Genomic DNA, 12,946 nt, shown 5'->3' with positions numbered 1-12,946 from the left:
CGCCCCGGAAGGGACTAGGGTCTGGCTCTTCCGCGGTCTTGCCGCTCCTTTCCGGTGCACTGATGCCCCTCTCACCCATACAGAGGTGGGCACCCGCTTTACCCGGGGCCTGGAGGCACAGAGTGGGCAGCTGGGCGGCACGGTGGTGCTGACGTGCGAGCTGAGCCCGGAGCAGGCCGAGGTGGTGTGGCGCTGCGGGAGCACCCAGCTGCGGGCAGGCAAGCGCTTCCGGATGGAGGCCTCGGGGCCCCTGCGCTCGCTGACCATCTCTGGCCTGCGCGAGGAGGACGCCGGCGAGTACGCGTGCGAGAGCCGCGACGACAGCACGCGAGCCAGGCTCTCGGTACTCGGTATGCGAGACTCCCCTCCTCGTGTGCCCCTGCCAGGATCAGGGGATGGACCCCGCATCTCTCCGACGCTTGTTGATGGTCCCCTTTGGGCCATGCCCGCCGGCTGCTCCCCCTGCCCCGCCCCTTCCCCGTGCCCTTTCTCGCTTCGCTCCCTCTGCTTCTGCCCGCCCTTCCTTCCTTGTCTCTCGGCCGCCCTCCCCTCTGAGCCCCTCATGCGGAGCATCTCCCCGCAGTTCCCCGCGCGGTGAAGTTCACGTCTGGGCTGAGTGGCGTGGTCGTGGAGGAGGGCCAGGAGGCCACCTTCCAGTGCGTGGTGTCCCCCAGCGACGCCGTGGTCACGTGGTACCGGAACGACGCCGTGGTGCAGCCCAGCGAGAAGTGGCTCATCTCACAGAGCGGCGCCAGCCACAGCCTGACCATCTCAAGCCCGACCCTGGAGGACGCGGGCCAGATCACCGCGGAGGCTGAGGGAGTGACCTCGGCGGCAGCCCTCAGGGTGCGAGGTGAGAGGCGCACCCAATCCCAGGTCCAGCTTGTCTGACCAGCCTCGGTGAGGGAGGAGCAGCCTCAGAGGCCCACCGCCTCCTCTGTGAGGGGAGAAGGTGAATCCTGACTGTGGCCCTGGGGAGGCAGGTATGGATGCCAAGCAGCCCAGAGAGGCTTCCTAGAGGTGGTGGCCCACGCTGAGTGGGTGGACAGTGAGGTTTGGGGCGAACGGGGTTGACAGTGTCGTAGATGTCTGGCCAGGTGACAGGAATGAGTGTGTCCAGGAGGCAGCCAGGGCCGAGTCTGGCTGAGAGCGGTCCCAGGTGATCCAGAGGAACCAGCTTTACTGGAGGACTTCTCTGTAGACATTGGGCAAAGAGAAGGATGTGGGCAGGCGGGAGGCCCAGGAGCTCCCCAGAACTTTGTCAAAATGTGTGTGCGGTGCTGTCCATCTCAGCAGGCCCGGGGTCCTGCTTGTACGACACACCGTTCAGGTGTCAGGGGAGGGAGCAGCTGCCCAGGCATGGCAGCAGGTGGTGGACGGGTGCCGGGACCGCTTCCTAGAAAGAGTTCCACTGGGTGGCCAGAGTCGGGCTGTGCTTCTCAGACACAGCCAGCAGGGAGTAGCCTCAGAGGGACCTGCACTGGCCCACTCTGCCCGGGCTCCCCCGAGCCAGGACGGCTGTGATGACGCGTGCCCTCACCCCTCACCCGTGACCCCAGAGGCCCCTGTGCTGTTCAAAAAGAAGCTGGAGCCGCAGACGGTAGAGGAAAGGGGCTCGGTGACGATGGAGGTGGAGCTGTCCCGGCCGTGGCCGGACATCAAGTGGACGCGGAACGCGGCTGCCCTCGTGCCCGGTGAGCGCGTGCAGATCCACGCCGAGGGCACACGCCACCGCCTGGTTCTGCACAACGTGGGCTTTTCTGACCGAGGCTTCTTCTGCTGTGAGACGCCCGACGACAAGACACAGGCCAAGCTCAATGTGGAGAGTGCGTGGGGCAGGAGGGTGGGGCCGGGCCGGGAGCTGGGGCAGGCGGAGGGGCGGGGCCGGGGCAGCCTGGAATAAGCCGGTCCTGGTCCTGCAAGCAGTCCTTCAGGAGATGGACCTCAGGGGTACGGCTTTGGCCTTTTGTTCTGTCAGGGCACCCTGCGGGGCTCTGCACAGCTTTAGAAGGCTGGGCTGGCCGCCAGCGCTGAGGGTCGCCGGCCCTGGCTAGGGTGCGGAGTCTGAGCAGGAGCTCATGCCAGCCTTGTGTGCATTGTCTGTCCTCCCCACCCACCCCCCACCCCCCAGTGCGCCAGGTCCGGCTTGTGCGTGGCCTGCAGGTGGTGGAGGCTCAGGAGCAGAGCAGTGTCACCATGGAGGTGGAGCTGTCCCATGCAGATGTGGAGGGCAGCTGGACGCACGACGGGCTTCGGCTCCACCCAGGGCCCACATGCAGCCTGGCTGTGAACGGCCCCACCCACACACTCACGCTGTCTGAGCTGCGGCCAGAGGACAGCGGTCTGATCACCTTCAGGGCTGACAGCGTGCACACCTCTGCAAGGCTTCTTGTCACTGGTGCGTAGCCCTGGGGTGTCCCAAGCGGGAGGGACGGGACCAGTGATGCCCAGGTCCCCACCTTCCCCATTCGGGATGCTCCCCAGGAGAACAATGAGGCCGTCTGCTCCTTTAAAGACTGACGGTGTTGGAAAGCTTATGCAGCGTTGCCAGGCCTTGGTGCTGGCTCCGTGGCAGTGGATTTGGTTGGGTTTCGCTTCATGCAGCGCTGTCCAGCTCAGGCTTGCCCCCCTACCCCCTGTCTCCCCAGAGCTGCCTGTAAGGTTCAGCCGCCCACTACAGGATGTGGTGGCCAAGGAGAAGGAGAAGGTGACCCTGGAGTGTGAGCTGTCCCGCCCCAACGCTGATGTGCGCTGGCTGAAGGTACCCGCTGCTCACCTAGGACTCCCTGTCCTGCACTGAAGCCTGGCTCTGGGGCATGACTGGGTTTGTCTCCCCACAGGATGGCGTGGAGCTACGGGTGGGCAAGAGCATGGGCATCTCGGCCCAGGGAGCCTGCAGGAGCCTCATCATTTACCGGTGTGAGCTGGGGGACCAAGGTGTCTATGTGTGTGATGCCCACGAGGCCCAGAGCTCTGCCTCCCTGAAGGTGCAAGGTGAGCGCGGGTACCTGGTGAGGATGGTGCAGGTGGCCTGCAGGCTGGGGGAGGGTGAAGGCTGGGCTTCCCTGGCTGTGTTCCTGCTCAGCTCTTCCAGGAGCCCCCAAGCAGCCGGGGCACAGCCAGTTGGGGAGTGGGGCCTGTGTCTGAGCGTGGCAGGGCGCCGCTTGCTGCCTCAGGTCGTGATGTCCAGATTGTGAGGCCCCTGGAGGACCTGGAGGTGATGGAGAAGGAGGGCGCGACCTTCACCTGTGAGGTCTCCCACGAAGAGGTGCCTGGCCAGTGGTTCCGGGAGGGCAGCAAGCTCCGACCCAGTGACAATGTGCGCATCCGCCAGGAAGGTATGCTGGTGGGTGCCTGCGGGCGGCCTGGGCCCCTCTCCACACTCCTGCGCTGTCCAGTCCACAGGGGGGCGCTGTCCCCAGTGCTGGGTGCCCTCTCTCTCCAGGGAGAAGGTACACGTTGATCTATCGGAGAGTCCTGGCAGAAGATGCAGGTGAAATCAGATTCGTAGCCGAAAACGCAGAGTCTCGAGCTCAGCTCCGGGTGAAAGGTGAGGGGCGGCTGAAGGGAGGATGGGGGTTGGATGGGGACTGCACATGCGTGTGCGTGTGCGTGTGCATGCACATGTGTACGTGCGCGCAGATCCTCACGGTGTGTGTGTGTGTGATTAATGGTGTGTCAGTGTCCGTGTGAAGTGTATATACATGGATTGTGTGAACTTGTGTGCAGGCGGGACTCGTGGGTTGTGTGTGTGAACATGTGCACTCGTGTCTCTCTCTGTGTGCCCAGCATGCATATCCGTGCATGTGAATGCATGAGTTTGTACATGCATGTGAGTGTGTGTCATGTGTGTGCTCACAGTGTGTGTATATATGGGTTCACACGTGTGCAGGCCCTCATGGTCTCTGTGTGTGCGTGTGTGAGCACATGCATGGGCAGACCTTCCTGGGAAGAGTGTCTGCACTCTTTGGGTAGGAGCACACAGGATGTCCCCCATGTTTAGCGTGGAGGGACCTGGGAGTGCACCCGCCCCCGCCCTGGGGCCCCTGGTAACAGTCTGGAGAGCAGGAGCATGGTGGGGTGGTGGGCACGCGGGCTGTCGCGGAGGCAGGAGGTTTGTGGGCCAAAGGTGGGCAGAGATGCAGGTGGATTGGGCCTTTGCCGGGTGGATGCACCGACTACCAGCTCTGACCTGCTCATCCGCAGAGCTGCCTGTCACCATCCTGCGCCCGCTGCGGGACAAGATCGCCATGGAGCGGCACAGGGGCGTGCTGGAGTGCCAGGTGTCCCGGGCCAGCGCTCAGGTGCGCTGGTTCAAGGGCGGCGTGGAGCTGCAGCCCGGGCCCAAGTATGAGGTGGTCAGCGATGGGCTATACCGAAAGCTGGTCATCACCAACACCCAGCCCGAGGACGAAGGCACCTACACCTGTGACGCTGGTGACGCCAAGACCACTGCCCAGTTCTTCGTAGAAGGTGTGGGGCCGACTGGGCAGGAGCTAGACGGTGGCGATTGCTTCTTGTGGGGTGTTTCAGACTCTTGTCTGCAGACGGGTGGTGGGTTTCCAGGTGCCCAGGGGGGAGGTGTTCGTGCGTGGCAGGGGAGGGTTGCTCTAGACTGGAGCGTGGGTGTGGAGCCTGGCTCTGTGTGTGTGTGTGTGTGTGTGTGTGTGTGTGTGTGTGGTTTGCTCCTGGGACAGAGTTGGCGACCTCTCCATCGGAGCGTGGGAAGGCAGGGCGGGTGGCCCTGTGGGGGCCAGGCTGACTGGGCCCCTCCCCACAGAGCAGTCCATCACCATCGTGCGGGGCCTGCAGGACGTGACCGTGCTAGAGCCCGCCCCCGCCTGGTTCGAGTGCGAGACCTCCATCCCCTCCGTGCGGCCGCCCAAGTGGCTCCTGGGCACCACGGCTGTGCAGGCGGGCGCGGACGTGGGCCTGGAGCAGGAGGGCACCGTGCACCGCCTGGCGCTGCGCCGCACCTGCTCCTCCATGACGGGCCCCGTGCACTTCACCATCGGCAAGGCTCGCTCCTCCGCCCACCTCGTCGTCTCAGGTGACTGCCACACGGCTGGGCCGGGTGCACCCCGAAAAGGGGGTTTCTGGGAGGGGCCGGCCCCTTGCCAACCTCATCTCGAGTGGCTGGGGTGGGTCATCAGTAGGACCCCTGCCCCCGGCCCTTGCCCAGCATGCTGTCCGTCCATCCTCACAGACATCCCCGTGGTGCTGTCTCGGCCGCTGGAACCCAAGGCTGGGCGGGAGTTGCAGTCCGTGGTGCTGTCCTGTGACTTCCGGCCGCCCCCCAAGGCCGTGCAGTGGTATAAAGACGATGCGCCCCTCACGCCCTCCGACAAGTTCAAGATGACCCTCGAGGGCCACATGGCAGAACTTCGGGTTTTGCGGCTCACGTCGGCCGATGCCGGCGTCTACCGGTGCCAGGCAGGCAGTGCCCAGAGCAGCGCCATGGTCACTGTGGAGGGTATGACCGAGGGGCCAGAGGGCAGTGGCTGGTGGCTGGTGTCATGGGCAGGGACCAGCCCCTGAAAGAACTCTGTGTCCCCTGCAGCACGGGAGGTGACAGTGACCCAGCCCCTGCAGGACACGCAGGCCACCGAAGAGGGCAGTGCCCGCTTCTCCTGTGAGCTGTCCCACGAGCACGAGCAGGTGGAGTGGTCGCTCAATGGCACACCCCTGTACAACGACAGCTTCCACGAGATCTCCCAGGAGGGCTGCCGCCACGTGCTCGTGCTGAAGCGCCTTCGCCAGGAAGATGCGGGCACCGTGCACCTCACTTCTGCCAAGGTCACTGCCTCCGCCCACCTGGAGGTCAAAGGTGAGTGTGGGGCCCGGGGTAGGGTGGGGGGCAGCGGGGCTGGGATGCTCTGGCAGCCTGCTCACTGGTCCCCTTGCCCCACCCCCAGCGAAGCCCGTGGTCTTCCTGAAGGCGCTGGACGATGTGTCCGCGGAGGAGCGGGGCACGTTGGCGCTGCAGTGCGAGGTCTCCAGGCCGGAAGCCCGTGTGGTGTGGCGAAAGGATGGCGTGGACCTGGGGCCTGGTGACAAGTACGACTTCCTGCACACCGGGACCACTCGGGGGCTCGTGGTGCACAGCCTGAGCCAAGATGATGCCGGCCTGTACACCTGCCACCTGGGCTCCGAGGAGACCTGCTCTCGGGTCCGAGTGCACGGTATGTGGCCACGCTGCCAGCCACAGGCATCGCTGGTGCTCTGGAAGGGGGCAGGTCCCTGCCAGGAGGGTCACGCCTACACAGGGCTACAGAGAGGGGAGAAGTTCTCTGGTTCTCTGGGGACCCAAGGTCTGAACGAAATGTGGGCCCAGGCAGAGTTGGGGAGCAAACTGAGGCTGGGGGAGCCTCTCAGCTTCAGGAAGGGAGCAGGGCCTTCAAGGCAGCGGGGCCTGCTGGGGAGAGTCCAGGGCTGGGGGACTTGCCAGAAGATGAGACACAGCAGTGACGGGCAGGACCAGCCCAGGAGCCTCCGGTGGGGAGGGGGCTGCGGCACCAGGAGAGGCCTGGGGGTGGTCTGGTGAGAGGACTGAGGTGGGTGGGCCATGTTCTCATTCCCGTGGGGTCTCTGGGGAACAGCCCCATCCGGCCTGTGCCCTGGCCTCCTGCCCACATGTGTGGGGCTTCTCCCTGGACTGGATTCCCTGGACCAGGGGCGGCTACCTGTCTACACCGCATGTGTGCCCGGTGTCCTCCATTCTCGGTGCTCCTCCAATTCCCAAAGTGCCCAGGAGCTCCACCAGGGGTGTTGACCCAGTTGGGAGAAGGCAGTGTCCTGAGCAGGAGAGCCTCGGGGCCAGACTCTCCCTCACCCCCACCCCCACTTGGGGTCCTCGTGCCTCTTCCGTGGTTGTGTGTGGTGCTTGCCCTTTGCATCTCTTCAGCTCTTTCCGGAGACGGCCACCTCATCAGACCCAGATGCCAGGGGCGCTGGGTCTCTCCCAGCTGCCCAGGCATGGCCAGATCTCCCTTCGGGAGAAGGTGTCCCGAAGGGCTGTGGGTGTGGGATGAGCAGCCCTGCTGTCAGGCTGGGGAGAGAAGTGGGGGGCACTCTGTGGCTGGTTGCATTGCTCCCTGGCTCTGCCGGCCAGGTCGCTGACAGCTGTTCCCTGGGGCCCTGCAGACCTGCACGTGGGCATCACTAAGAGGCTGAAGACAGTGGAGGTGCTGGAGGGTGAAAGCTGCACCTTTGAGTGCATCCTGTCCCACGAGAGCGCCGGCCAGCCGGCCATCTGGACCGTTGGAGGGAGGACCGTGGGCAGCTCCGGCCACTTCCGGACAGGGTGCCAAGGCCGCAAGTACACCCTAGCTGTTGCGGATGCTGCGCTGAGCGATGCAGGCGAGGTGGTGTTCTCTGTGGCAGGCCTTACCTCCAAGGCCTCGCTGGTGGTCAAAGGTGGGCATTCAGCCTGGTGGGGGCCACTGTGGGCTGCAGGAATATTGGGGTGCTCTTGACTCTCCTGCAGAACCTGGGGGAGGCCTGAGATTACCTGTGGGGGACAGAGCTTTTCCTCCTTTGGGGAAGGGCCAGGGCTGCTGCTTCTGATCTGCATCCCGACAGGACCTGGGAGCTCCCACGGTGTGCAGCCTCACACAACCCTGGTCAAGCCCTGAGAGGCAGTGATCACACAGGCGCCCAGAGTATAAGACTTCTTGGCTCATATTCGCTCGTCCCCTGAGCCCCGTCCTGGGAGAGTCTACACCTCTAGCTCCCCGGGCTCTGAGACTCCTCGGCCCAAGTCCCCGAGTCCGAGGGCTCCAGGTCTTAGCCATCAGAGTCCAAGTGACTGCCCCTCTGTTCCTCTTCCCTCTCTGCTCATGCCTGGTCCACAGCAGCCTCACGGGATGGGTATCTCTCCTTTCAGAGAGGCCAGTGGGCATCACCAAGGCCCTGGAGGACCAGCAGGTGACCCCGGGAGAAGACGTGGTATTGAGCTGTGAGCTCTCCCGGGCAGGCACCCCGGTGCGCTGGCTGAAGGATGGCAAGGCCATACGCAAGAGTCAGAAGTATGACATACGCAACGAAGGCACACGGGCCTCGCTGGTCGTCCACGCCACCACGCCTAGAGACTCGGGCGAGTATGCGTGTGAGACAGAGGCTGCCCGAAGCACAGCCAGCGTCCTTGTGGAAGGTAACAAATGGCGGGGCCAGGCGCAGGGTCCATCCTGTCCAAGCAAAAAGCCCATGCTAGTGGTGGAGGGGCGGCTATCTAGCTATGAGGTCAGTGGGGGTGGGGTGGGGGGTGGGGCAGGGAAGGGCCTCTGCCCCAGGCCTCTTCCCGCCCTATAGCATCGACAGTGGAGTGTGGCGGGACCGAGGGGTCCCATTGCCCTGTATCTCTTCCTCCCCCAGAAAGAGGAAACTGCTTCACCAAGGAGCTGGCTGATGTGCAGGCTGAAGAGAAGGACTCGGCCGTGTTTGAGTGTGAGACGAAGCTTCCCGCAGCCACGGTGACCTGGCGGAGGGGCCTGGTGGAGCTGCGAGCCTCGGGCAAGCATGCCCTCAGCCAGGACGGCCGGGTCCTGAGACTCACCATCAGTGCCCTGGAGCGAGCCGACAGTGACACCTACACCTGTGACATTGGCCAGGCTCAGTCGCAGGCCCGGCTCCTCGTACAAGGTGAGGTGCGGGCTGCCCGGTGGATGCTCACTGTGGGCAGTTGCCACGGCCAAAAAACGTGGTCAGTGTCCAAGTTTGCTTCAAGCAGAGCCTAGAGCCCGAGGCGGCCTAGATGTTGGGGTTCTGCCACAGCATGGCCCCAGACAAACCTGCTTCAGTGTCTCCCATGGGTCAAAGCAGGGAATTGTCAGAGCAGTCTCCGTGGACCACCCGGAGTGATCTCCTGGAACACCTCACAGAGCAAGCCTCCAGTAAGAGTAACAAAGCAAGGAGCCACGCTTACTGCACAAGCGCAAAGGTTTATCACAGAGAGAAGTACCTTGCCAGGGAAGACGTGCGACAGGCTTATTGGACAGAGAAGCATCTTGCCCGGGGAAAGGGACTTTGAGGGGCCTAAAGCCGTTCAGATCACATCCCACAGAACACGGGAACAGGATTGGTTGTCAAGGAGCAGAGGTGGAAAAGAAATGATGTCTGTTTATGAGATGAGATGGAGAATTCTGGGCACAGAGTTTATATAGGTGGGGTTACTGTCATCGGGTATGGTGTTCAAAATGGGGCCTGTGGCAAAGGCTTCCAGGTGGGGTATCATCCCGTATAATGGGATGGTGCTGCCCATGTGTCAGCTCCTCAGGTGCTGCAGCTCTTCCTCAGGTTCGAGTCCTCTGCCTGGATGTTCTTCGCTCTTAGGTTCCACTCAAGGTCTGCAGGTGTCTGGTCTATTCTTGCTGAATGCTGTAGAGTAAGGGAGTGGAACTAAGACACATTATTCTTGCCGGGTAGTGGTGGTGGAATGAAACTGTACACAATATAGGCTATTATAATGTGCCACAAGTTAAAAGATAGCTGGGTGTAGGGTGTGAGCACATAGTTGTGGGCCTGGGGACATTCCCCCAAATCATCTGAACTTGGAGTGCCGGGGTGGAAGAAGCCGTCCCCCTTTATATCCTGTGTCAAGTCCAGCAGGCCTCTGTGTTTGTGCCCTCATGTGCTCGGTAATCGCTCAGGAGAAGCCTGGTATACCAGATTCCATGCATGGCTCTGCACACAGGAGACAGACACAGGGCCACCTCAGAGCTGCCCAGCTTGTGGGCCATCGGAACTGCTATAGCTGGTCCACCACAGAGCCAGGCTGGCTGCAGACACCCTCCCTCAGCCCCGGCCTTCTTGAAGAGTCAGTTCAGTGGTGCAGGGGGACACTGTTTCAGAGGAGCAGCTGGCCCAGGCATGCAGGTGGACATAAGGATGAGCCATGGAGGCTCCATCTTTAAGGAGAGAGAGACGATGGTCGCAACCCAGTTGTGCACGTCTTTGCCATCAGTGTCTTGGTGTCCCTGATTGAACAGCATTTTGTGGCATGGGATGCTTTCACCTCACCGCTCTGCTGCCCCCAGGACCCCCTGCTCATGGGTTCAGGGGAGGGTCCCTGTGATGGTGTGCTTTCGGGTTGGTTCTGACTCATAGTGACCCTACAGGACAGAGTAGAACTGTCCCATCGGGTTTCCTAGACTTCAGGGCCACCTGTCGGCTTGTCACACTGCGGTGGCTTGCAATTGGCTGTTGTGCTGGAAATAAGCCACTGGTGTTTCGAATCCTAGCAGAGTCACCCACGGTGGGCCGGTTTCCGTGGAGCGTGCACACTAAGACAGACTAGGAAGAAGGACATGGCAATCCAGTCCAAAAAGAAATGGTCAGAGAGCCCTGTGAATGGCAGCAGAAGATTGTTTTCATCTCAGAAGATGAGCCCCCCTCGGGTTGGAAAGCACGGGGAAAGGCAGCTCCCTCAAAGAAGAGTTGGTCTGACTGATGTGGCTGGGATGTTCGTTTGCTGATGTGGCTCGACTTCAAGCATTCAGCAGTAACTGGAACGTGGATGTAGGAAGTATGAATCGAGGGAAAGCGGACGTTGTCATAAATGAAATGAAATGCTTGAAGACTGACTTCTTAGGTATTAGTGAGCCAAAATGAACCTGTGTGGGCTATTTGAATGGAATGATCATGTGGTCTACTATGCCAGAAGTGAGAAATTGAAGAGGAATGGCTTCACATTTGTTGTCAAAATGAACCTTTTAGGTCTTTCCTGAAGTACAACCCTTGGAATAATATCCATCTACCCTAGGAATAATATCCTAAAAAGGACCAGTTCATACAGCTATTATGCAGACTTTCATACCAACTACTAGTGCCAAAGATGAATGGGATTTTTTTTACCAACTTCTGTAGTCTGATATTGATGAGTCATGCAATCAAGATGCATTGATCGTGGCGATTGGAATCTAAAAATTGGGAATAAAGGTTGGTTGGGAAGTATGGCCCTGGTGACAGAATCATGCTAGATATAGCATGGTAGAATTGACCAAGACCAATGAGTTACAAATTCTTTTTTGCCAGTAACATAAATGGTGACCATGCATGTGGTCTTCACTAAACTACACAGGAATAAAATAGACTGCCTCTGTGGAAATAGACACTGGGGATGATTAATATCAACAGTCAGAACAAGGCCAGGGCAGATTGTGAAAAGATCACAATTGCTCATAAGCAAGTCCAAGTGGAAGATGAAGAAAATTAAAACAAGCCCACAAGAGTCAAAATATGACCATGAATATATCCCCCCTGAATACAGAGCCCATTGCAAAAGCAGATTTGACACATTGAACACTAATGACCAAAGATCAGACATCAAGAACATTATACATAAAGAAATCAAAAAGGCTATTAAAAAGACAAGAAAAGACCAAGATGGATGTCAGAAGAGACTCTGACACTTGCTTTTATAGGTAAAGTCACTAAACCAAATGGAAGAAATGATGAAGGAACAGAACCGATGAGGTGATTTGAAAGGGAGGATTGAGATGACCGAGTATTATAATGACATGTGTAACAGCTTGGAGATAGAAAGCCAAAAGGAAGACAGCACTTGGCATTTCTGAAGCCGAATGAACTGAAGGAAGATTCAAGCCTTGAGTTGCAATATTGGAGGATTCTATCGACAAAAATTGAACAGCACAGGGGCATCAAAAGAAGCTGGGAGCACCCAGTGGCTCAGAGGGGCCTGTGCTGGTGCTGGGCACGACCGGAAAGCCCCAATTCCAGTTTTACCAGGGCTGCTGCCAACACACAGCCACCCAGGATCCTGGACAGCTAAGCTCTGAGCACAGGGACATCTCCCTGGTCACCCGCTGTGCTTGGAACAGGACCCGAGGAGGTGGGGGAGGGGATGGTGTACGGTCAGACCCGCCCTGCATTGGGGGACCCCAGGGATTGCTCTCCTAAAGCAGACCCTACACCCCGCTGGTCCCTCGCCCACCCTCACCCCACACCACAGGCGTCCAGGGCCACCATGGTGGCCGTTCCTCGGGGTGAGGTGGACGCCCGAGACCTGCCTATGGAACAGTCCGGCCTTGGGCTCTCGGCTCCAGGCTGCCCGGGGCAGAAGCACCCTCAGCCCTCTTGGCGGTGAGGGAAATGGCCGAACCTGGCAGCTCCAGGGGAGCTGATCTTTCTGGAAAGAACTGCCACCCTCCAGAAGGATGGTCTCTGGACTGCAGGCTCTAGGTGCCTGGGCTCTGGTCCTGTAGCTCCCTGACACCTGCTTGTCCTCTGGGGCACAGCCCACCTGGCTTAGCTGGTGCCTTGGAGGCTGAGAGGAGGGGCTTACCCCCACGCACCCCAATGAGCTGGGTCAGCTTGGCTCAGGGTGCCCACCCAGACTCGCTTGTCTTCCTGTGGCCCTGAGCCCACGGGCCACGCTGACACCAGGACCTAAGGAGTGGGGCTGACACAGCTGGACGTCCGTTCTTAGAAAACCTTACTTTCCAAGTTTTTGTAGCAGGAACGCGTGTGCATTTGTATGCCGAAAGGAAATGTAAATAAAAAGCTGACATCCAAAAGAACAAAGAGAAGAAGATAGAAGGAGCACAGAGTCACTATACGAAACGGAATTGGCCAACACTCAACCATTTCAGGAGGTAGCCTAAGAGAAAGAACTAATGGTACTTAAGGGGAAAGTCCAAGCTGCATTGACGGCATTAGCAACAAGCAGGGCTCCAGGAACGGACAGGATATCTCAGCAAACAGATTGCAGCAGAGGAAACTCTCACTCATGTATGCCAAGAAATGTGCAATGCAGCAGCTTGGCCAACTGACTGGAAGATATCTACCCATCTGTCTATCTGTATCTATATGCAATCACTCCAAAGAAAGGTGATCCAACAATGCAGGAATTATGAACAATATTATTAATATCACACACAAGAAAGTGTTGCTGAAGATAATTAAAAAATGGCTGCAAGAGTACGTGTTA

General features: G+C 59.7%; 1 protein-coding gene across 1 annotated transcript in view; it reads left to right on the top strand.

The window, feature by feature from the left end:
- Positions 1-12,946, top strand: part of OBSCN (obscurin, cytoskeletal calmodulin and titin-interacting RhoGEF) — a 210,806-nt gene that overhangs the window by 103,156 nt on the left and 94,704 nt on the right. Inside the window, exons 19-34 of the mRNA XM_045284554.1 lie at positions 13-350; positions 584-853; positions 1,560-1,826; positions 2,132-2,398; positions 2,649-2,761; positions 2,841-2,994; positions 3,177-3,338; positions 3,446-3,550; positions 4,207-4,473; positions 4,781-5,050; positions 5,207-5,473; positions 5,561-5,827; positions 5,916-6,182; positions 7,144-7,416; positions 7,886-8,152; positions 8,374-8,640. Of these exons, the coding sequence (XP_045140489.1) occupies positions 13-350; positions 584-853; positions 1,560-1,826; positions 2,132-2,398; positions 2,649-2,761; positions 2,841-2,994; positions 3,177-3,338; positions 3,446-3,550; positions 4,207-4,473; positions 4,781-5,050; positions 5,207-5,473; positions 5,561-5,827; positions 5,916-6,182; positions 7,144-7,416; positions 7,886-8,152; positions 8,374-8,640 (3,821 nt within the window). The remainder of the gene's footprint in view (positions 1-12; positions 351-583; positions 854-1,559; positions 1,827-2,131; positions 2,399-2,648; positions 2,762-2,840; positions 2,995-3,176; positions 3,339-3,445; positions 3,551-4,206; positions 4,474-4,780; positions 5,051-5,206; positions 5,474-5,560; positions 5,828-5,915; positions 6,183-7,143; positions 7,417-7,885; positions 8,153-8,373; positions 8,641-12,946) is intronic.

This window comes from Echinops telfairi, unplaced genomic scaffold (assembly GCF_000313985.2).
Source record: "Echinops telfairi isolate 266 unplaced genomic scaffold, ASM31398v2 ScPeMD7_7469;HRSCAF=8507_0, whole genome shotgun sequence".
Taxonomy (NCBI): Eukaryota; Metazoa; Chordata; class Mammalia; order Afrosoricida; family Tenrecidae; genus Echinops; species Echinops telfairi.
Note: the sequence above shows the minus strand (reverse complement) of the source record. Positions and strands in the feature narration are given on the sequence as shown.